The 24,274-nt window shown below is 46.9% G+C and overlaps 1 protein-coding gene across 2 annotated transcripts; it reads right to left on the minus strand.

Moving 5' to 3' along the window:
* Positions 1-2,130: 2,130 nt before the first annotated feature.
* Positions 2,131-23,434, minus strand: YDJC (YdjC chitooligosaccharide deacetylase homolog). 2 transcript variants are annotated; one of them, XM_082324627.1, is made up of 6 exons: positions 23,201-23,434; positions 16,071-16,243; positions 7,365-7,524; positions 6,514-6,613; positions 5,487-5,664; positions 2,131-3,361 (listed from the first exon to the last, which is right to left on the minus strand). In XM_082324627.1, the coding sequence occupies exons 2-6, from the start codon at positions 16,226-16,228 to the stop codon at positions 3,031-3,033; spliced, it is 927 nt and encodes a 308-aa protein (XP_082180753.1). In that variant the 5' UTR covers positions 16,229-16,243; positions 23,201-23,434; the 3' UTR covers positions 2,131-3,030. The 2 variants fall into 2 exon arrangements, with proteins under 2 accessions (XP_082180753.1, XP_082180754.1); XM_082324628.1 differs by lacking the exon at positions 23,201-23,434 and adding an exon at positions 16,949-16,983.
* Between the last annotated feature and the right edge of the window lie 840 nt (positions 23,435-24,274).

A 24,274-nucleotide genomic window follows, 5' to 3' on the forward strand; every position in this document is an offset into this window, starting at 1 on the left:
CTGAAGTGTGTATAACTTCCACATCCCATGAGTCACTGTACCTTTCGATCATGTCCATTGGCATAGAAACTTGCCATTCCCTAAATTTTCTTTTTATTTAAAACAAAACTGTAGCACTAGTTTGCTGCCCTCATTACTACTAAATAGTATACTTTCTGGTTGTAAGCCTCTCAGGTCAAAGACTGCATTTATTTGAATTGGTGTGACTGGGATGCCATGGCAAGGGAACTGGAAGGGCTCTGTAACCGAAGGAACTCCAGTCGATCCATACAGGCCTACGGCAGCGCTATACCAGCTATTCCGATTTCATCTGTAAAGGCCACATAGAAGACCGATATTGCTACCAGTTCTCTTTGTGTGTTCTTCATAGCGCAATTTCTAAACTACGAGATGTGTAACCTAAGTGATGGCTTTTGTTTGTAGGCAGCCCTCTGAAAAGAGACAGAGATCAAATACTGCACTGTACGGTTGAAGTCTGAAGAGAAAAAAAAATCAAAGTACGAAGTCCTATGTTAACTCAGGAAATCAAGCTGTTGTTCTCTCTGGTTCCCTAAGCCATGCTGAATTCTAAACGTGCAGTTTAATATCCACAATAAAAACAATGTACTGGTGAAACTACACCCAGCAGTACTGGTATAGGCTTTCTGCAATTCCATTCTGCTACCCTAATAAAAATTGCTCTCAAAGGCTTTGTGGCATGGTTTTATTTTCAGAGAGATTTGGGGTTTAGACTTTTTTTAAGTATGCTGGTACAACGACATTTGTAGGTAGTGGTCTGAATGTGTGTTTAATTTGAACTCAGTGTTGTCTTTAAAGCTTTCATAGAACCAGTGAGAAACTTCCTTCCTTATCGCTGTACGTTTTACGCAATTGAAAGGCTCCTTATTTAGAAGTCTTTCAGTAGTTCGTTCTTTATTTCTCCATTTAAAACTCCCTTGAATTTAAAAGAGAATTTGGGGTTTAATGCTGTTCGTTTAAAAATATGGGATTTGCAAAATTTGTTTGTTTGTTTGCAATACAGAACTAACTCGGGTAAGGGTGCCAGTGTGTTTGCAGCGTTCAGCTAGCAGAAAATGCATACGACGGTCAACAGGCGTGTAACGTCCTGCGGCTTGTGATCAGAGCAAATTCATCGGTTAGAATGTGGAGCAATTTAGATGTTAAAAATGAGGTTAAGAAATATCTGTCAAAATACGAGCACGTTACATAAAAAGGTGAGGTCTGGTATTAAATAACCAGTGTTGCGGTCAGGCTTACCCCCGCATGAGAAGGAGGCATCAGCAGTCGCTAGGTGGCACTCGGAGGTCTCACTGCGCTCCGGAACCGCAGCTGCTCCCTGCAGGTCTGCTCCCTCCTGGGCTTTGCTACGCCCCGTTACCGCGCCGCAGCTCTGCCGTCAGACACCGATGGGACCAGCTTCCGAAGCCGAGTCGTTCCAAAAGGTAACTGCTCTCCTCTGACTCGGCTGTTCGGTGTAGCACTTGCACAGTACAGTAGATGGGGTTTTTTTAAAAACAAACTTGTCATGTATCAAATTAATTCTGTGACAATAATTTAGGAAAGAACCTGGAAGAATATTTTCTAAGGCATCCTTGATGTTGTTTTTCATATTGGTACAGAACAAAAACTTCCTCAGATGTTTTATAGGGAAGGTCAAATGGTTCCTGTTAATGATAGAAAAAGACGTCCTTTCAGCACTCCGCAGGCAGTCGCAGTAAGAGCAGATAGGTGTGAGGGGGTTTAGTTTGCCCTCCTGCTATAACTAAAACCAAAAGCCTCCTGAAGCATTACAATAGAAAAAGGCCTGAGTTTATTTTTCACTAAAAGAATGACCATATTGAAATTTTTAATATTAAAAAAAAAAACCCAAAAATGATTACATTAAATACATCACTTTTGCGCAGAAAATGAGCATAAACAATCTAAAATATTTTTTCCTGTGTGAAAGTTATATGTGAGTTGACAGGGTACAGCTACGAACGCAGTTAAATGTATCAGTATTAATAGGGCTTGTTGAAGTTTGAGTGCTTTGATGACGGGAATAAAAATGGACAAATGCAAGGACCTTCTCCACTTGAAAACTTGCTCGTAGTTGGTATGCAGCCGTCCACGCGTGTTTCATGAGAGGCAGTGGGCAGCGCAGGAACAGTTGCTGGTGAGCTCTCCTATGCAGCAGTTACTGAAATAGCAGATGGGTCAACAGTTGCTGTTCTTCCAAAGTCATCCAAAAAAAAAAAAAAAAAAAAAAGAAAGAAAAGCCTCTCTGAAAGGGCTGTGGCTGATGTTACTTTCCTACGGTGGCTTAATGCCAAGAGGCAACATAAATAGGAAGCGCTGTAATTACTGCTGGCTGAGGCCGTACGTGGAATATGGCTGCAGACGCTGCCACGCTAAACCCGTGACCTGACTTCTCTGACCAGGGAAATGCTCTGAAGTAATGTGCCCCTCGCCATCGACAGGCAAGCACGAGTGGAGGGGAAGGGACCATGACTGGGTGCTTTAAGAAAACCAAATGCTGAAGGTTTCCAGGCCTCCCGTGAGCAACGTACACCCAGTGGTTGCTCAGCAGCCGTGCTTGCTCCCCAGTATCTTTCTTTTTTTTGCAGTTAAGTCCAAAAAGAGAAATGATCAGAACGCTCGGGGTGCTGGTGTGCTGCTTGGTCTCGCAGCAAAGCCTGTCTTCGTGCTGCTCGCCATCGCGTTGGCAGGACCTGAGCCCTGGGAGGAGGGCTGGACCTCGGCTGCCACGCTGCGCTGGAATGGTGTGCGAGTGGGTGACGCAGAACAGGTTTGTCACACTCAAAGCAGATGCTGTGGCCTAAAAACTGCCAGTCAGGGCTCTGGGGTACTGCCTGTAGCTGCTCACAGGGTGTTGCTCTTCCATGAACATCCTAATGCTGTTCCCAGCTCCTGTCAGCTGTACCAGCAGGTATTACACTGGTAACAGTGGTCTGGCTTCTCGGCACATTACAACTGCCTATCTTCAGAGTATGAATAAATGTACGTATGTATGTATGTGTGCTTGTTTACTTAAAGATCTTTGAAGGAACAAAGCTGAATGTTCCTGGTTTTGTAATGGCTCTGCAACTCTGGCTTAATTAACGTCTGGAGTTCATGGAGGCGCTCCCAGGACTGTGAGAAATCATCTGGTCCTTCCCCACAGCCGCCGACGGGTGGGACACTCGGGTACCCTGGGTGGACCATCAGTTCAATCGTTACCGTCCCGCTCTGTGGCGTCGGGTGTGCGGGCGAGGGCGCCTTGGACGTGAACTCCACGATGGCAGTGTCGATGGCGCTCCAGATGTTACTGACAGACATGTTCTTGCCCATGGTACTCAAACCTATGTAAATGTCTGGCCACCTGTAGCCAGAGGAGGGAACGCTGATATGAATGCTGAGGTAGCTAGAAAAGAGTCTGTTACATCCAGTGGATTATGAATCAAAATGTACCTAAAACTTAAGATAGAAAGGGAGGGGGAAGGTGGGTGTTAAAACTTTTAACTATAAACAAAAGTAAAACCAGAACAAGCCAGTAATGCTTTTTCTTTCCTTATCGAAACCAGGATGCTATTTAAAGCAGCAGTTCTTCAGTCTGACAGAAAGTCCCAGCAAAGCCCCAGTACCGGTACTGCTATTATTACTGTATTTATGTGTACTGCGTCACAGCACAAGCGTTGTTTGGCATCTGTGAGCTTACAGGTGCGTTTTGTTGGCACAAAAGGGAAGAGCAGAGCTAAACTGAGAACTACCACGCTGTCAAGATAACTTACTATTGCTAGGCCAATTAAACCCTGAATAACCACCATCTCTCAATAATAACCCTCAACTAAGTGGAAACAAAAAAATGACTGAAATACAAATGGAAGCCACCCTGCTAACAAATCGTTCTGCTAGAATGTATCAAAGACCCGTAATAAAAACAACACTGGACGAAACATTGTTACTGCTAAAGACCATACAGCTAAGAGGACACCAGCTGGAGGCTGTTTTTTGTGTAGCTTCAACACAATTCGTTGTTCTAGTCGGGCTACAAACCCCAGTTCTTCTAGCGTGGTGCGTACAAGCCCAGGAGGGCTGTGCAAGCCTGTGTGAGGGCAGAATGAGACAGGTTTTGGAAGAAACCAAGGCTGGGGCCTTTACCTGCTTAATCAAGGAAGAGCCCAGCTGAACACTCAGCTCTGAGAAGAATTTGCAGGACTGACTTAGGAAAAAAAAGTTTAACTTTTTTAAACTGTAAACTGACTAAACTTGCTAATGCCTCGTCGCTATGCAGTAAGCACACTCTCGCGCTCTCCAGTGCCATAAACTGAACTCTGGGGGCTCGGTGTGGTACCTGTTTGCACAGATGCTGAAATTGAGTTGCAGAGCTGGGTTCCCTGTGACTTCAGATGACTGCGCTCTTCTCATTTTCCTGGGTTTCCCTGTGTTGCGTTTCTCCTGTAAGAGCCTGGCCCTCCTCGCCTGCCCCGACGCCAGGAGCCAAGGCGGGCAGGTGCGGGGCAGCCCCGCCAGTTCCCCCCTGCGCCCCTGGAGAGGCGGATCACCGGAGCAGCGGCTCTCAGAGGCAGATCAGCACCCCCCTGCCCCTTCGGTAGCGCGGGGAGCCCTGCAGCATGCAGGTTTCCACTGTTTGTCCCTGAAAGGAGGCTTACTCTCTCCTGATGAACTGCTCTGTGAGTTGCTGTGCCCTTCTCTCCCTCAGAAACGGGCTGTTCAAGTACAGTCTGTGTGCTCTGGCTAGAAAGAGCACAGTGAAATGCCAACCTGCTGCTAGTGTGCGGAACAATTCATAAAAAAAAAATTCCAAGAAAAGAATTTCTTCAGTAGACTGAGAAAGTAATGAAATCTGCCCCAAAGGACAGGTGACTGCAAGGGTCTCAAATGAAATGTCTTTAATCCATAAAACACTATCTGATTTAAGCTTTTTAGAAAAGTATGTTATTGGGGGAAGGGTTGAGATTTTGGGTTTGGCCCCTGAGATGCAGGACACTGACAAGACTTTGCTTAGAGCAGGGATCACCTGCTGTGGCACCGCAAGCAGAGCTTCTTGCCTCCCCTTAACAACAAACACTTGTTTCTAATTAGTCTCTTTCCTGCTACTTAAAACCCTTTCTCCACTACTCTAGGGAGATGAAAAGTTATTTCCTGAAAACTTTCCCTCGATCTTACTTTTAAAATTCCAGTGTTGATGCAGCACTTCAGCCTCCTACAGTCCCAGATGCCAGGCTAATGCTGCTTCACTAGAAAGGCTGAGAAACATACCCTGAAAAGAACAATCCCTTTCAGGTGGGAAGTGAGTCATCTCTGTTCAAACAAATGTGCTTACTAAGCCCTAGTGCCCCCAGCACTTTTCTACTCCTGCTGAACCTTCTTATAAGCCCTGAAGTAGAAAGAGAAAGGTGGTGTTCCGTTCTGAAAAGATGCTATCAGGAACTGGTAAGATCTTAAAGCTCTGCTACAAAAAGGATGAGTAATGCCTGTCTTACCTTATTCCATGCCTTGTAAACACATCCACTGTGTTAAAAGAATCTTCTTCTACTCCCAGATAAAAGTCCATTAGGGATGGTGGAATCCAGTCACACTGATGAAGGCCTGGCTCTATTGGGACACGTGTGTACCTAATCCCATATTCCTCTAGCACCTCTGCAAATACGTGCCTGACCTCTGTAAGTAAAAACAGGGACACTTTAGTCAGGAATTAGCTAACCAGCTCATCATGTCCCCTGAAAGCTGTTAGCACAGAGATGTCTTTCCTTTCCATGTTTAAGAAAATGTAATCCCATTTGGCTTCTCTTCTGCTGAAATGGTTTCTTCATCTGGACAGGAGTCCCCTTCTATACTGGAAACATTACTCCCTCACATCTGCTATAGGTGCCTTGTCTCCCCTTCAGTGCTGAGCATTTAGTCCAGCAACCCCTTCTAAGTTAGTGACTCTGGTCGTAGAGTGCACCAGAGGTGACTGCACTGTCAGGAACAAGTTCTTCTTCAAGTCCCTGCACAGCCAGATTTGTTGTGAGGGTAAATTGCCAAGAGCGATATGGCAGCTCAGTGCTGGAGTGGGGAAATCTGTCAGCATAGAGACCTGCAGACAGAGATTGGTGTGGAAACGCAACTGACAGGATGGAGTTTTAGCACCTGAAAGAGCTACCAGCTTTCCCAGACTCAAGCATTCCAGTTTAAACTGGCCAGTCTGCTGCTGGCCCTGGCCTGCCTCCTTCAGTGTGGGCAGGAGCATGGAATTAGGATGCTGAGGTGAATTATCAGTCCTCGGAGGAAAAGGTGTAACCTGGGCCATTTGTGCCATTAACCTCCTTGTGCTGCTACGGGAAGACGGAGGTCACCAGCCAGCCAGTTTGGGCCCAGGTGGGAACATTCAAGCTGCAATTGTAGAGCAAGTATCTTACAGTGAGGTTTACTGCCCAAACAGGGAGCCGTGGCAAGGGGGGTCCCCTCTGAGCTGACTCTCCAACTCTCACCTGCTCGGCGCTGGGAAGAAGAGGACTCCCTTCTTACCTGGGAGGACGTGGACGTGCTGGTGCCCATCCATGTGAGGAGGTAGGTGACCTGTCAGCTCATGGAACAGCTCCACCTGGGCCTTTAGCTCCTGCTTCACCTGCGCAGCAGAGAAGGGTGAGAGCAAGACCTGTCAGCAGGCTGAGATCAGGAGAGCAGAAGGGGGCTGCTGGAGACCTTGCTGGCCAGGACTCGGGACCTGGCCCTCGGAGGCACAAGGTGCTGTGCTGTATAATCAATGCTGCTGGGTTGCCCAGAACCTCCCCTAGGCGTGGGTCTCTTTATGGTACTGGTTATGTGGATGGTGCCGATACTGGGATTTTCTAAAATACATAGGATATTTGAAGACCCATTTTCCTTTAAAATGAATGGGGAAATGTGTACTCATATCCCATAGGCAGTTTTAATCACCTGAACACATTCATCCTTGCTCATGGGGCAAAACCAGCCATCTCCCTAGAGAACAAAAGCCTCTCACAAAGTGATGAAAAGCCTGCTGCCTACTTAGCACTTCTCTGGCATTTTCCCTTTACCTATCTCTAGGTTCTTTGTAAGTATCTGTTCCAATGCCTCTTCTGCCCCCTCAGATAAATACTTAGCAGGACATTAGTGTACGCAGGTACTGAAGCAGGGAGGAATGAGTTCTCAAAGGCTGCAGAGCCCTTGGCAGAATTAGGCCCAGGACCCAGAAAGCCAGCTCCAGCTGCCCAGGCAACACAGTTAAGATTCATCTCTAAGCCTACTCACAACTGGGACCTGGGAAAGATCTTCAGCTGTTATGTGCTGGGGTAAGTGCAGGCTGATCTGTATCAGGAAAGCAAGTTGCTTGGCTGTATGTGGCTTTCTCCTACCTCCGACATATTCAGGAGACCTTTTGATAGAGCTGTTCTGAATCCCATTTTCCCATGGAAGAATCCATCTTGGTTGAGCAGAGAAGAGTTTGTCTTGAGCACCTCACATACAGGAGAGCCCTCGGAGAGGTTGGCATGCAGGCCTATTGGGATGTTGTATCTGTAATAGGAATGAAATATCTGTTAAGCTTTGCACCTCCACCTCCCTTACGGTGGCCAAAGGGGAGGATTTCAGTGAAAGATCTAGACTGATCTAAGAGTGGTGGTGTACTCACTGGAGTGCATCTTTGTATCTCTGCTCTTGTAGAAAGTAAAGCAGAACAACACTAATCAGAGCAGAGTATCTCCAGGTAAAAATCCTGTGCAGTCTGCCAAGGGCCAGCCTGTGAGACTCCAACTCTGTTCTCACCCTGACTCCTACGGAGAGAGCAGCCATGAGGTATCTCAGGCTAAATGCTGTAACTGCATTAAAACGCTCTAACTGCACTAAGTGCTGTAACTGCATGCTACTAGTAACTGCCCTGCAGTCACTAGTGACTAACAGAGAAATCTGGACCTTGCAACCCTTTTCTAAAGCACTTCATTAGCCCTTGCTAGGTACTCCCTTGAGTTATTTACCCTGTTAGAGATGCTACATTTGTGAGACATTTGAGTTTTACTTGACAACTTCTAAAGCTGCCCTAGTAGAATCCAGTCATATATAAACAGTGCCCAAGGCAGCCATTATGGCAACAGCATAAGCTACAAGTGTAAATACTGTCCGAGTTTAAGGGTTTCCTGGTCCAAGAGACTGCAGCTGAAATTGCCTGCAGTGGCCAGGTTTCTGTCTAGTGGTGCAGGTGATCACTTATGGAGTGACAAAGCTAAGCTGTAACAAGTAGCATCTCTGGCACAGATGAAGGATTACTGCAGGGAGGTCAGCAGTGTAAGTGTAGAGCCTTGCTAAGGAATCACAAGGGTACAATTTATTAACTAGTTGCACTCTGCAACATTAAAAACAAGAAAAAGAAAAGAAACAAACTATGGAGCTAGTGTATCTGCAGAGCTCCTCTCAGCCACAGGGCTTTGCATGGTCTGTGCTATGGATTCCCCTACAACAAAAACAGGACCTGCGAGTGCTCAGCTTTGTGCTGAGTTTCATTAGCACTTCTGGAAATCCTCAGAATCAGTGGCCAAAATGATGCTTTGAAACTTTTTCCAAGACAACCCCTGGCCTCTGGCTGACCCAGTAAGTAAATGACAGAACTGCAACGTTCCTTCTGTGCTGCCCAGTCTGAGTCATAGTGCAGAGTTAATTTCAAGGCAACAAGTCTGTGATGCTTTAAATCCTTCCTGGAACTTCTGCACGGAGCTGCTGAAACTGGGCATGGCCTGTCCCTGTTACAGCCCTTGTACCACAAGGAAGAAAACAAAAGCAATCTCCACTTAGGCAAAGTGTGCAAAAAACAGATGTTCCCCTTCTGTCTGCTGCCCGGAAGCTGACTAGTGAAGCACCGCTGGAGACAGAAAGATTGTGGATGGATTGGACCAAGTCAGCATCATTTAGCTCCTTCAGGTCCTAAGGTTTTGGCCCTTGCAGAACTTAAAGTCTTTTTTTCCTGGCTCCTCCATGTCTTGTGCTCCAGGTGGATGGTGTAGTCTGTTGCTAGATACTGCTCCTTCTCAAAGACATAAATGTTATGAGTCAAGTTGGATGGACAGCTCTGTGAAACAAAATGAGTCCATGTCTTTTCAGTCCACTGTGTGATTAGGGAGCTTGAATGTTTGCTTAATGGAGCAAAACAGCTTGTGGGAAAAAAGGTCCTCTCTGGCTTTTCTGATTCTCTGCAGCAGGGCCTGATTGTATAATTGATGATAAATGTTCATCTGGTTTTCATACATGGGCCCAAGCACATGACAGGTGCACACTAACTCCATGCCAATACAAGAACTGGAAGATGCTGTCAGGCAGCTGATGGCAGGGCAGGAGGCAGCTACAGCGCAGAAGGGGTGCTGTGGCAGGAGGGCTTCCCCTCCATCCTGCGATCTGCTGTGTACACTGCACGAGCCCAAAGGCAGAGGGGGAGCCTGTGGTTCTGTTTTGGTTTTTTTTTAGAAGTCCACCCCAGGTTCTTTATCATGTCTCTGGGAAGCTCTGACTGCATCAGCTGATAGCATTATTTGTACCACAGCCACTGCTGTCTGCAAGAAAAAGGATTCATGTGTTACCATGAATCAGCAGATGGAAGACTTTTTGTTGAGCATTCTCCTTCTCACATGTTGTGGGAGGGCAAGAAATGAACAGCTGAGCCTCTCAGCGTTGTCTCCCAGGAGCATCGAATGAACTACCTCCAATTGTGCAATGCCTCAAATGCTGCGAGGGAAGCTATTTCCAGGAAAAGGCAAGCCCCTCTGACAGGTGTGGGACACCAAGGAGCCAAGCACTGCACTGCGTAACATTAGAGCTACTCCTCTGCCTGAGCTGAAACCAGCCCCAGAGCTGAGAATGTGCAGAATGTGGAAGTGCAGAGAGAGCTGGCCTTGTTCTTGCTGTAAGGGGAGACTCTGACTGTAACATTAGAGCATGTTTCGGAGCTTTGGCCAGCACCAGCTGAATATCTTAATAGTTTTTTCTTAGAGTTAGTCCTGGCTGGTTTGACAGACTGACCATGCTGAGGCATCTAGGAGCTGCTAGAGTTTAATGGCTCTGGGATACAGGGACTGAAACCAAAACTCAAAACACAGCATGTGAGAAACTTGTTCAGAAATATTCATCTGTGGGAGATGCATGGAAGCAGGCATGCTGGGAAAGCTGTAAGGATATGGGAAGGAGGACAACGCAGCAGGTACAGCAGGGTTCTGCTGCTGGCTAGCATTTGCCTGTACCTAAATACCTGTGTTTCCTCTGGATACAATGAGCCAGGTGACGTTCCTATTCAGCACCAAATGTCCTGCTGCCCATTCCTAACAGTTCTGACACTACATGAGTATCTGAAGTCCTAAGCACAATGAGATGAAAACTTGAGCAAAACTTAAAACATTATAGTAATTAGCTGGGCTGTACCTTGGGAGACAGGACTCCAATCATGCTCTGTCCTGACCAGAGGCTTGGGCTTTAAGACTGAACCAACAGGCTTTTTTCCCCACTGACTACTACACACACTGGACTAACTCCTGCTCCTGAGTGCCTCTCACCACTGAAATGTAGCTTCTGCAAGCAAAGAGCAACACCAAGGCACGCTGTATTGTAAAAAAGGCAGGGAGAAAAGCCGAGTTATGGGAATATCCTGGAATGGCCCTTTTTTCAGAGGGCAGGTGATTGTTTCTGCTACACAAACATACTTTATAGTTGCTCACATCTTTTCAAAGACTATGAAGTATCTGCTATTTTATTGGCTGAAATACTGAAGCAGAGACCAGCAGCTCAAGCAGCTTATATAGCATGTGATGCCACACGGGGAACAGAGCTCAGCTGTTGTGGGTTTGGCCGCATAACCACTCCTCTGCCTACGTCTTTTATAGATGGGGCAGGGTAAGCCCTGCTGGTCATTGCCAGTCAAGTCTAACTGCTAATTGTTCCACCCAAGATTCAGAATAAAAGGATTGGCATTGAGCTTCAAGCAACAGTTCAGTTTCTGCAATAAAAGCACTGCAGTAACAGCTACCATTGCCAAAACAGAATGATGCTGAGGAAACTGCTTGGTGTCTGTAAACTCATTTTGGTGGTTGTTTTAAGCAGCAATGACCCTTCTACAATCTGTTTGGAGAGGCCCATGTCTAGGTGTTTGCAAGTCTGTCCCACTGCTCTGGAGAATGCACAGATGTGAAGCAGGATTTAGCACAAGGGTTCAGTTCACTCCTGATAAAGCCAAAGGACAGTGTCTAGAAGCGTGTGCTCCTGTAGCATAAGGAGCGTTAGACTGGGCTGTCTGTGAGCTTGTTGAGAAGAGGTTCAGGCCAGTAGCTTCTGCAGCCACTAAGGTCAGTCCATTAGTGCTACTTCCACTCAGAGAAAGTTGGCTGTTAAAGCCAGCCTGGCTCTGTGGTTCTCTGCTCAGCATCTGCGGGGGGGCGGGGAAGGAAAAAAAAGGAGATACCCTTACAACAAATGCTACAAGGGGCAACAAGGAATTCAGTCTGGAAAGATTTCTGAGCCAACAAGCCCAGCCCAGTTATCAAATAGAGAGAGGAAATACAATCAGCTAAACTGCTTCCTTTTCACGTAGTTGCTTGTTTTGCCACATGAGTGCTCTGAACAAATGTCTCTGCTGAGGCAATGGGCTTTTGTGCCATTGCAATCCCTGTTCATTCATATCCTTAGCAGTAAAGGGTCCCTGGAGAGTGTTACTATACTGAGTCACTCTTTAAAGTGCCCACCAGCTTTGCACATTTCTGAGCTTGGTGGATAAATAACAGTGCCCCGGGTCCTGCTTGGCCACGGCATGGACTCTGTGCAGTCCCTGCATTCCTGGGAGCAGTTGCAGTGGCTGTGGGAATTAGGTGATTCCCCAAGCCCAGTCCCAATTGTCTTGCTGAAGGCTGCATGCTCTGGCATAAGCATGGCACTTACCCTTCTCCTTGATGGGTAAACAGATCCCACCTTCAGCATCCTGTTTGTATTCTTATCTGGGAAATCACTGGTTCATCAGGTTTCAGCCCAAGTGTGACACAATTAAGAGCCTCATGTAAATATCTGTATCTACACATCCTGCTTCAGTAAACATCCAAGTGTCTGAAGCCAGACAAAGCAAGGCTGTGCTTTGTGCAAAAAAGTGCACCTCTTAGTTTCTCCATGTTGGCATTTTCATACTTCCCCCCCCCTCCACTTTCACCCTTCAGCAAACTGTAAGATCTAACTGTCGGTCATCAAATAGCATCTTCTCTTACTCCATTACTGCTAAGAACTTATTCCTGCTGGACAAAACACTGCAAAGCCTCTGCAGTGTTAAGAACTGGTACTGTAACATAGCTTAGGGACGTGACTTTCTTTTTAATTACACCTTTGTACCAACTGAAGCTCCTGTGTCCGTGACCTTACATCAGCAAAAAGTGCTGCTGCCAGTAAAATTAATATGATCTCGGATTCTAGTTTAAGGCCTCAGATTGGGCCCCACCTCTAATCCAAACACAGTTCAGCAGTGGAACTGTCTGCCTTGTGATTAACAGTCAGATAAAAGGGTGATGAGAAAGCATGAGAGACTTCTAGATTAGTCAGATGTTGATGGGGAGGGTCAGAATTAAGTCACAATTTACACACACATTTTGCAATTAGTGTTGATGGGAAAGGAAGTGAAAACATAGACAGCAATTAAATGTGGTTTTGTTAGACTCTTCTGTTAAACGTACCCAGATGTTGTGGGGGCTTCAGCTTTTGTGTAGCTGATGTTCAGCATTTAAACTGCAAAAAAAAGCGGGAAGACTGAGGTTGTGTTCTAAAATACGTCACTCTTCATCAAGTATTTGGATATAATAATCTGGTAAATGGTCCTAATAGTCACAACTGAGCTGGCTGATAAAAGGGAGGGAAAATACGGCAGCAAACAATCTTAGGTCTCTCTATTTCTGCTATTTCCATATTTCTAAGGAAAAATGAAGGAACCTGTTCATTTCAGGTAACAAAATAACCCTTCCAATCTCTGGGAAAGGCTCTGGAATAAGCACCAGGAAGACTGGCTGACTTCAAGGTGGGGCTTGATAAGTAGAAAATTGAGATTATATTATATGGATAACCAGGAAGTCGCAGTCAGTCTGTGCCCATAAAGAGAAAAGTTTTGAGTTACTGAAAAAAAAACCTGTGATGGAAGTCTTTTCTCCTGCCTGCTGTTCTGGTTATGTACTGCTCTAGCAGCTGCTATCAATAGGTTTGTCATTTGGTGATGAATCAGGCCTCTGCTGAAGCTTCTCTTTTGCCTGAAGTGACTGGGTCCCTTTTAGCCCAGTTGTGACAGTGAATGAGAAAAACCCAATATCCAGACACTAGATGTTAGGGAAGGTGTATTATTTACTGCTTGGTTCTGCTGTTTTACAATTAGTTTGTGCTAGAGGTGGTACAAAGATCTGCTGACTACCATCACATTTCTGCCAGGGCTTCTAATCAAAACACAGGGCAACCGATGGTATACCCAGAAGCCTAGAGAATTATTGTGAAAATGAAGGGAAGAATGAAATTCCAGAGGAACTGTGTTCCTTTCTGAAGGATGCCAAGTCCTAACATTGCAGGGCAGCATTGAGATGCTTAAGAAGGACTAGCCTGCAAGAAAAGTTTTCTTGTTACTAATTAGCTTTGCCTGTGTCCAATTGACTGAAAACCAGGTGAGGAGAGAGAGCTCAAGACCTGCAGTGACGAGCAACCATGTCATAGACAGTTAATCAAGAAGCACCCAGATAATCTCCACAAGCCATAGAAACAGCCCAGCACTGTTTTGTCAGAGGACAATCCTGGCACCATGTGTGCAAAAGACCAAATCCCACAACACTGGAATGCACCACAGGAAAGACCAAGCTACTTGCTTCAAGCCTCTTCTCTCAGCTGGCGATAGATCCAGTCTCCCTGCTTACTCCCACTGCTCAAGGCTGAAATGTCTGCTGTGGAGTTAGGCATATATGCATGTGAGTATATATATATATTGTGTATATATAGTACTCACTTAGTTGGGTGTCTGTGGGGGAAGACAAACATGGGGAGAAAAAACAGGGCAGACTTTCATCCCATAAAACACAAAATATTGCAAAGCCTCAATATTCACAGTGGGATGGGAGACAACACCAAGCAAGGGGAAGAGGGAGTAACAGTGGCACGGCAGTCAAGCAACAGTGATACTTTCCCATTTTCGCACCACAAGATGAGGAGAATTCAATGACATTTCTAGTAAGTCTGCCCTATTAGACATCTGTGTTTAAAAAGAGTTTGCGTGAACCTTTGCAGTAGAGGAACAAATACCTTGGGGGTGACACAAGAGTTTGTTTACATGCACAGATGCCAATTCAGTGCATGTGTACTAGCAGCACCTGAAGTGGGGCTTGCATTAGAAGATGAGGAACCCTTTTCCCCAAACTTGCAAATGCCTCCCCCGTGCGTGGGTAGGGCTGAATACAGCTGCAGAGTGACACAAATGAACTGCAGAACCTGGGCTGCTGATCTTCAGTGCTGACAGATGTTCCCAAAGTCACCCTGCTTATATTCTCAGAAAGAGATTTAAATCCATTTCATTCACATTTACAATTCAAAACTACCCCCCCGAAAGAATGAAATTGTAGCAGCAGGTTGCAGCTTCTGCTGTCACCTGCCCTCCAACCTGGCTCTTCACACCCGTATCAGCTGTCAGCACAAGTGTCATGACCTGGATTCAAAGATGCTTTTTAAACCTCTGATTACATGGCCTACTTTCTGGCTATGGAAATGAGGCCAGGTGGATTCTATATTTAAAAGCCTGCTAAAGACCATGGCTAAAATAGCTGACAACACTACCAGAGTTGTTGTGTTGTGTCCTTCTGTGAAGTCTTGTGAAGTGTTGTGTCCTTCTGCCTCTCCCCTTATTACCCCAGAGGCAGTTCCTCTCCCAGTGTTTGTTTCTAATCTCTAAGCTTTTTAACAGAAGACCAGTTTGCCACTAACACCACACCCTGGCTTTCCTGTACCACCCAACACCAAAGAAGCTACAGGCTTCAAACAATTTCCAAGTACCCCTACAGTCACAGCCAAAATGAGGAGGTGCTCAAGGAGAACAGGGACAGCTTAACTCTCATGAAACTGTCTCCTGCAGCAGCTGTATTTGAAGCATAAGGTCTCGGTTCTTCTAGTACCAGTACAGCTCCTCTCCTTTTCTGCTTTCCTAAATTGTTTCTCAGACCTGCTGCTCTCTCTTTCAGGACATATTCCTGCTTGCAAGTGCCTGCCTACGCTGGAGCTGAAACATTACCTGGGTTTTACCTTCTAAATACAAGTAATACTTCCTCTTAAAGGATTTGCTGGGCTAGTCCATGAGAATGACACATAGCATTTGATTTGCCACGGAGCCAACTGTGCCAGCAACCTCTGAAAAGTTCGTGAAGGAGCAAAGGTGGTAGGTACAAGACAGGTAAAAGGTATCGTCCCTCTCTTTACGTATGCAGTTTTTACAAATGGATTTATCAAGCCTAGAATTAATAGAAATATTGAGGTGCTTTTTTAAAAGGTTTCTGGGGTGGAAAAATCAAGTTTTCCACTGCCCAGACTTATACCAGCCCTTGCAGAATCACACCTTTCTCTGATTCTGCAGTGAGTCTGGCTGACCCTGTGTTCAGCCTGGCTGAAATGCATAAAATTAAATGAGGTTTAAAGATTTGTGCTTTTATGCTCTAATAGTTTTAGGGTTAGCAGCTTGGCCTGGGTATATAGTGTGGACTTTTATTCTGATGGTGCATCTCTTAGAAGTGTGAAAAAATAAAGTCCAACAAACCCAAACTCTATTAGTCAAATTGTGTAAGTGCCTTTCTATCCCGAGGAAAAAACGGTGCGGTGCAGTGGCTAATACCAGAGAAAGAGCCATTATGGGTATGGTTGGCAGGTCACTGGTTTTACTATGAAGAGTCTTACTAAATATGCCTGGAATCCAGTTTTCTTATACTGCCCCGGGGCTATGATACAGTGTTTATACTGGGGCTACAAAATACTAAATTTTACAGGCTTGGCTTTCCGTGGATGACCTGTGGAGGCTGTCCACAAAGGAGCTAAAGAAAGTAGCTTACCTCCTTGCCAGCTTGGCTGCATCTGCTGCAGCACTTCCGTTGACTAGAAGGGACACGTTAGATACCGCACCAGCCAGGAAGCAGTCCACGATGCCTTGGTTTCTCCGAGGACAATAGCCAAAGTCATCTCCAGTTACTATTAGCTTCACCTGAAGCATCCTTAGAGGTCATCCCTAGCAAAAAAGTGAAGGAGGGAAAATCGGAACGATCAGCAGTCTGCGGAGCAGAGGCAAACAGGAAAAGACAGGCTCAACGGGGGCGAACCCAGTCGTGACTCAGCCCCTGCCTTAACTCCTCCTGCTCCACCTCGGCCCGCCGCTTGCCCCGCGGCCGCCGCAGCCCTGCCGTTCCCTGCGGGAGCGCAGGCTCCTGCGCGGCTGCAGATGAGGAGGGTGCAAAAGGTCAGGGGCTCGGTGGGCTGATTTAATCGCCTGAGGGTGCGTCCGCGGTTCGCGATCCTTTCCCCGCTGCACGCCCTCGCCCGCGGTGCCCGGTGAAATGGCACCGGTGCGCAGCACCTGAGGCAGCCCCGCCGCCAACGATCCGCGGCCGCAGGGAGGCGCGGGCCGTGGCGCGGCAGACCCGTGTCCCCGGGGGGCCGCGGCCTCCGGCGGCGCGGCCGGGCCCTGCCCTCCCGCTGCGGCGGGGGCGGAGGGGGGCCCGCAGCCCCCCCCCCCCCCCGGGGCGGTGCGTACCTCCGCTCCTGCCCGCTGCCGTGCCCGGCGCCGCCGCCGGGTGTGGGCGGCTGCTCGCGCAGCGGCCCCGGCCGCCGCCGCGGCGGGGGGGGCCGCCGGCCCCGGCGGCGGAGCTCCGCCCGCGCCGCCCCGCCGCGCATCCCCCCTCCCGGTGCTGCCGAGCGGCCCCAGCCGGGAGCTCACCCGCGGCGAGCGGCGGCCCCGCCGCGGCGCCCGGCGCCTCCGCAGCGCCGCGAGCAGCGGGGCGGCCCCTGGCGGCCGCGGCCCGGCCCGGCCCGGCCCGGCGGTAGCCGGGCTGCCTGCAGGTCCCGGGCGGCCGCGGCGCTGCTCGTGGCCGGGGGGCTCTGGCGCCGGGGAGGGGCCTCGGGGGTCGCCTCCGCGGCGCTGCGGCGGGGGCAGGCGCTTTGCCGTGCCGCCGGCTCTCGGCGTGCGCGGCGCTGAGCAGCGCAAGGATGCGGCTCCTCTGCTCCGGACTCCCGAGGCGAGGCTCGCGCCTGTAGCTGCAGGTGGGATAAGCAGCTCAGTTCGCGCTCTTTGGTTGCTTCCGTGCAAAAGTAATCATCCCAACAATGCCACGAATAGATAATCCCTCAATCCGTGACCTCCATAGTAGCCACTTGCTTGTTTTTCCCCCCCTTGGTTTGCTGGCAGCGTGAACTCGGTGTGAGTTCGGAGCTGCAGTTCGGTAAACCCTGGTCAGGGAGCGCCCGTAGCCCTCACTGCGGGGCTGGGGAAGGGCGGGGAGAACAGGGAGCTCCAGGAAGGGCAACTTCTAACGTGCTGTCGTTAGTGCTGGATGTAAGCCAGTTCTCCATCGGGCCGCATGTAAAATCCTGTTTGTCCTGGCATTGAACTGCTGCTTTTTCTTACTGCAGAAAAGCTATTCTTGATCTACCAGAATGAAAGTGAAAGCACTGAGTAGCTTAGACATGTTGAATGGCAGATACTATCAGCCTGTGTTTTTCACCTGTGGAACGAGAAGATGAAGTTCTATGAGAGTAGAACACGTCCCTTCTCGGTGTAACGTTATTCCAAAATATTCACCCACTCCTGCTGTTGCAGGGGCAGGGAGAGAGTGATAGTTCAGAAAGCGCTGGGGTAACATCTCCATGGATTCAGGGTAGCTGTCTTGGTGGTTGCTGTTAACCTGTCCTAGGAAGCAGGGATCACACTGGGACTGGGACCCTTGCATGGATGATGGTGATTTCCATGTCTGAACCTGTGCCAACACGGAGGTAAGAGGGCTGGGGAAGAGAAGAAACAGCTGTCAGGCCAAGCATGGGCTTCGTGGAAGAGCAGCTGGGGCAGAACAGGTTGGAAAAGGCTTCAAGGGCTGTTTCTATGGGAGCAGACTGACCATCCTCCTGCTTCATTCATAGCTAAGGCAAAGCCATTTGGGCTAACTTAGCACTCTCTCATCGCAACCGCAATCCTGCTCTCAGTTCTGGGCAGTCCTTGCATGAAGAAATCAAAGCCTCCAGGTCTTCCCTCTTTCTGCAGAATTAAATTCCTAAAAGTGGTTCTCCATGTCCGTTTCCCCACAAGGACTTTGGAGTCAGTGAATCGAGGTAGGTTCCAGCCCTGTTGATCTTTAGGCTCTCATCGATTCCAGTCCACATAGCAAACTGTTACAAAACTTTGGAAGGGGAATGCCTCTGCCTCCCACCTCAGACTGCTCTGCAGCAGTAAAAGCGTTTCCATTAGCCTGAGAGCACTTTGCAGGGGCAGCTAAGTTTTGGACGATTGTTTGTAAGAGTATTTTGATACTTTGAAGGAGGAAAATAAAAGTAGAATGGGTGGTAGCAATGTTCATGGAAGAATTTGGTTCCTAGGCTGTGCTCTCCCTATAGGCCCTGAAATGGGCAGCATGGAGACTTGTGCTGGATCTAGAGTGGACATCAACTGCCTGTCACTTTGTAGAGGTTACTCTTCCCTGGCCTGTAAATGAGCACTGACTACAGGAAACCACGGTGAGAGCTGGCGTCGGCCTTTGGCCCCTTAGTGACTCCTTTCTCACTGAAAAATTATATGGAATGCAAGTCCAAACAAATCATGCTAAAATACTGTAGAGAACTTTCTAAGTCTTCATTCTAGCAATTCCTGTGAGCATTTGTCATTTAGTAGTCATGGCTCTGTTACAGAAAAGTTTTTGATGCTCTGTAAGGGTTTCCAGTGCCCTCGGCATTTTGGAGTGGATATTTGTGCAACCGCTACTTCCTTCCCCTTCTGGGAGATGAACCTCACAGCCTGCCCACATTCCCCCAAGGCTTTGCTTACTGATGAGGGCTATTACTGTAACAGATGAAACCAGCACAACTCTGAAATAATGTCGTGAATCAAAAACAAGTACCTTCTGCTTTTGCCAGTGCAAACTCTGGGGTTTTCTGCCTCTTTCTAGCACTGTCAATGCTGCTTGCCTCTCTACAGGTGAGAGGCACGACATAAGAATCTTAGAGAAAGTTTGGCTTCTCAGCCTTCTTAACCTTAGTATGCGTTTAATGCTATTAACAGTAACATCCTTCTTAAATACCGCATGCAGTTCCTGGAGGCTTTTCTTTTCCAATTTCATTCCTGTTTATCCGGCTCTCCTTCCCATGACTGGAAGGAAACACTCCCCAGCAAGCAAATCTCGCCACCATGCCACATCCCCCTGGGATCCCAGCACAATGTTTCCTCTGCAGCCTGCGTACCCCAGCTGGCTGCCAAAATAGCCCTTGCAGCCAAGCCCCCCCAGTCTGGAGGAAAGACTCTTACAGATTCAACCCGGAGCTGAAAGGCAAGGCAGGCTTCCTCTGGCTAGTCTCTCCTCTTCAATGAAGACATGAATGAGAATATTGGCCAGCATTTCTGGTTGAGCTGCATAAGCCAGGACATGTACTAAGCACAGGGTGCATCTTCCAGCTTAAAGGAAACAAAACACAGCCCTACGTTATCTTAGCTGCAGAAGCCAGCCAGCTTCTCTCCACCCTCAAGTGCTTCGCTGGTTTTGAGCTTGAATTTCTTTCCCTGAACTTTGAGTTATTCAGTAGCAGATTTAGAGGTTTCCTGTATTTCACAAAAGCATTTCCTAACAATTAATGCTTCCAACAAGACATCTGTTGACATGTTGACATAAAAAATGTATTTTCTTTTTCTTGTTCCCTTGGTTGCAGTGAGTTAGTTCATTTGGGATTACAATGGTAGCACAGTAGGACTTGGTTTGTCTTTTCCTTGCATGAAATTTTGTTGAAAATGTGAATTGTAAAAGACATTTGAATGAGACAAAGTAAAATCAATTTTTTAAATGAAAGGATGTTAACAGTTTCTTGTCTTCCTCAGCCTCAAAGATTTACAAAATCTTGGAAGTTCAGTGGCTTCTGTAGAAATGCTTAAATTAAAGCCTTTTAATCCCTCTATCAAGGCCAGTTTTCAGAGGAAACAAGACATTTGTGTTCATGCTGTCAGCGCCCGTCTCAGTCTCCTCTTAGTAGCAGTGGGATGCCTTGGCCAATTCCAACCTCCTTTGCAGCAGAGATGGAGGTTCTGCAACGAGCCAATGCAGCATGGAGCTCTGAGGCTGCCATCCCCAGAATGATCTATAGCCCAGGTACAAAACTGCCTGGTCAGTCAGCCAGGGCAGCAGATGAAGGAGGGCACTGAGGTGAGGCGTAGTGCAGAAAGGAAAAGAAAATGAGCGGGCTTTTGCAGAGGTTGAGGTAGGCGACATGCAAGAGTGCTGTAGGAGCATGTGTTCATTAGCTATAATTTTCAGCATCCGAGCTGAGTAAACCTGAATAGAAGTGAAGAAATGTAACTGCGAGGAGAGCTGGGCTGCAGGTGCCCGGATTTCCTAAAATTCACAGACGTGACCAGCCTTGGGTGAGACAGAACCGCGGCTGTCCTGGGTCTCTCGTGAAGCCCGTGCCGTGTGGGGCCCGGGCAGGCGTGAGGGTGTGGGCCAGCGCGCTGAGGGCGCGGGGCCCGCCGAGGCACCGCCCGCCGGTGGGTGCCGGTGCCCCCGCCGGTGCCCGCCCGCACTACAGCTCCCGGCGTGCCGTGGCGGGGCGGCCCTTGCCTTGCGCAGCGCCGGCTCCCGCCCCGGCAGCGGGCGCGGGGCGGCCTGGGGAGGGGGCCGCCGGGCGCGGGGGCGCCATTTTGCGGGCGGGGGGGTTCGCTTCCAGCGCAGCTGGCGGCAGCGGGGAAGAGAAGCCCGGGGACGAGCAGCCTATTCCCGAGTAGCTCGTCTGAGCCCTGGGCCCACGCACCGTACCGGAGATGAAAGCAGCAAGGAGCATTGCTCCAAATTGATTCAAAGTTAATCATATAATGTTGGACAGACACACCAAAATCCTGTGGTTAGTCCCCTTACTTCGGACTTGCAATCTGCTCCATATAACAGCTTCCTCCAGCTTGCATGCAAAAGGGTTGAAATCCCCAAATTCTAGGGTACGTCTGCTAAGAGTGCAAAGGCTTCCCTGCACACCACGTAAGACCGGCTGGGCGGTATACTGTCGCCTTCCCCTCCCTTTTCTGAAATCACCCGAATTTACACCAGTACAAAATAAGGTCCACACCTGACAAGGTGCATGGTGCTAACAAGGCGGCAGAAAGTGAAAGGCAAAATTTGCCATTATGACCTTATTATTAACTTGACACTTGCATTAAATTATGGCGTACTGTTAGAGTACCAAACCCAAATCCTCCCTGATGCAGATAGCAGGCCTCTGGTTTTCGGTGAGACTATGTTTTGCTCATTGATAGTGAATTTTAATCCACCTTCTCATTTTTCAGAGGGTTATTTTCTCTCTGCTGCATTTCCTTCAGAGTGTCTAAGGTAGAGTAAAAATTAAATTTGAATGTGAGCTAAGCTACAGCATGTGTGATTTCTGACTGGGTTTGAGATGATGTAAAGCCTGCCCATTCCTACTCCAGATGCCTCTTTGCCTGATGTTGAGGTCTATTAAATATAAAAAGATGCCTGGTCAAAAAAGAGTTGGGGCAGGGAATCCTTCTACTAGACAATTAAATGATGGGTCCAAAATAGGTACTCTTTAACTGTGGGGATTAATAGCTTAACCTAGACTATCTGATTCCATTAACTGTTTGATTGCATCAAAACTCAGGACTTCAATTTGCCCTCTCTGGAAGTTATTAGACTATCTGGAGCTCATTTCTTGGTATTTATGATAAAGGTACCTAGAGGAAATGATCTCTACACGGAATAACACATTTACTGAGGTCAGAAAGGGGAAGATTTTATAAAAGTTGCATAGATGTTCAGTGGAATTTTAAGAATTACTTGAGTATTTACCTACCATTGAAACAAATAGATGTCTAGAAGTTTTTCAAATCCCATTAAGCACAAAATTATTTTAAAAGCTTCCTGAAATTATGTAACATACATTGTATTTTTACCTTCTTATACTGAAATAAAGTTAGTCATCAGAACTACAATTCCAATCTGTGTCTAGAAATTCAAAATAACTTCCTCAGTTTCAGTTTACACTATTTAAGCAAGAGCAGAGTTAAGCCTGAATCTGATTTTGACAAATGTTGATCAGGAGCCATTAATATAAATTAAAGATACCAGGGGCAGGTCCTCACGTTAAAGGGAAAAAAAAAAAAAAGCAAGCTATATTTTACATATAAAGTATTCATGCATAAAATTTTTAAACATTGTCTTTGATTTTTTTTTTTTTTTTCACAGCTTGCACTTCCTCTACTTCTAAGCACTCTGCTTCCTAAAGGTGTGGAGTGGGGAAGCAAAAAAAGTAAAGTTGGGAGGATACAGGTTTTTCAGAAGTCACGAGGAGATTGTTGAGTCTCCTGTTGAAAATGCAGTCAGACACACTTTTATCTAACTGTGAAAAAATACTTTCAGATTAGCTTGGATTTATGTTTGTTCCTGTTACAAAGGTACACCCTGAGATGATGTTTGGCTTCAAAAAACTGAAGGGCAATGGCATAAGGCTATCAGCACAAATTAATAGGGCTGAAGCAAGGAAATCTGAAGAGTTATTGGAAATCTTAAAAGCTTACATCAGAAGAGGGGGACAAAAAGATTTTGCCTAAACAAAAAACGAGTATCAGCAAAGTAGAATTAACCAAGAAACCCATTAGCCAAAATTTCACTCCTCTGCCAGAGATGACAAAACTACTGCCTCCAAAATTCGCTGAAAGTCTACCACGGGAGGTAGAAGACTCTAAAGCAGGCTACTGCTGAACTTTTTAAGAGAAACAACAAACAACCTCTAAAAAATCTAGCAGTACAAATGATAGCCAGGGAGAACTACCTATTTTATCGGACATGGAAGAAGAGACTGCTGTAGAACCGTAAGTATTACTTGTCATCTCAGAAGAGTTCCTTCTACAAAGGAGCTAGTGTTACCAATGAGAACATCAGGAACTCCTCAATAACATTACTACACATGTAAGTTAATCTGGCAGATCACTTACAGTGATTGTTGTTGTCTCCCAGCATCACTGAAAGCACCTGGAAAATCTCAGCTGATCGAATGGAAATGGACGATAATTCTTTTGGAGCTCTGAGGGGAGATCCCATCTTCTTGAAGGACTAGCATCAGTCAGAAGAGGAGTTGAGAGATGCTGACAATGTTACCAGACATAGATCGCCAGGACTCTGCAGAACTTTCAAGGAAGTCTTCCCTTCCTCAAAGACTAGAAACAGAAGACAGCAATAAAAAAGTCATCAACTCTTCTCTGCCACATGAAAAAATCTTCAGTTTAAATATGGATATGTTAATACTTTTTTGTCAAATGTCTTCTGCTTATTTACTTACTCTGCTTATTCTTACATTATGTTTGTATCTACTGATACAAAAATCTGAATAGCTGATTTTGGGTCTCTAGTCCTTAAACAACATGGGCTGAGTGACAAGAAACTGTGTAATTCTATAAATTATCGGTAAGCCATCTTTTTTTAAATTTCTGTTTCTCCCTGGGTGACAGTTTTTTATTGTTATTACTACTGTTTGCTATTTGTGTTATGCTTAGGGGTCACAGTTAGAAGAGCTTTGTTGTAAGGCATGGCAATGGATAAAAATATTTGATCTGAAGTTTATAACCATCAGTTCATCAGTGAGAGATGAAAGAAGACAGAAAGAACGACAGAATGTTTACAGGCCTGATTCTCTGCTGTTACTCCCTTTATTTCAGTACAGTTCATCCTTATTGATATCAGAGAAAGGACCAGATGCAGAGAAAAGTCAATGGAAGAGCTCATATGGACTTATTTTTGTGCCAGGTACTAATATCTTCAGAACTGTGCCCTATATATTTTGCCTAAGGTTGTGACAATCTGAGAAAGAATCCAGGCGATGTTACTGCAGTGTTCTCCATATAAATCAAGGGCTGTCTATACCCAAAGATGCACTGGTGCTTTTTTGGATGTAGATCAAGCCTCTGAGTTGCCTGCTATGCTACCTTAGTTGTCAGTCACTGCTTTTGTCATGCAAAGCAAACAGAAAGCTTAAAGCATGTTTAACAAAGGCCACTATAAAAAGCAGGAAA

The sequence above is a fragment of the Platalea leucorodia genome (genome assembly GCF_965183815.1).
Source record: "Platalea leucorodia genome assembly, chromosome: 12".
NCBI lineage: Eukaryota > Metazoa > Chordata > Aves > Pelecaniformes > Threskiornithidae > Platalea > Platalea leucorodia.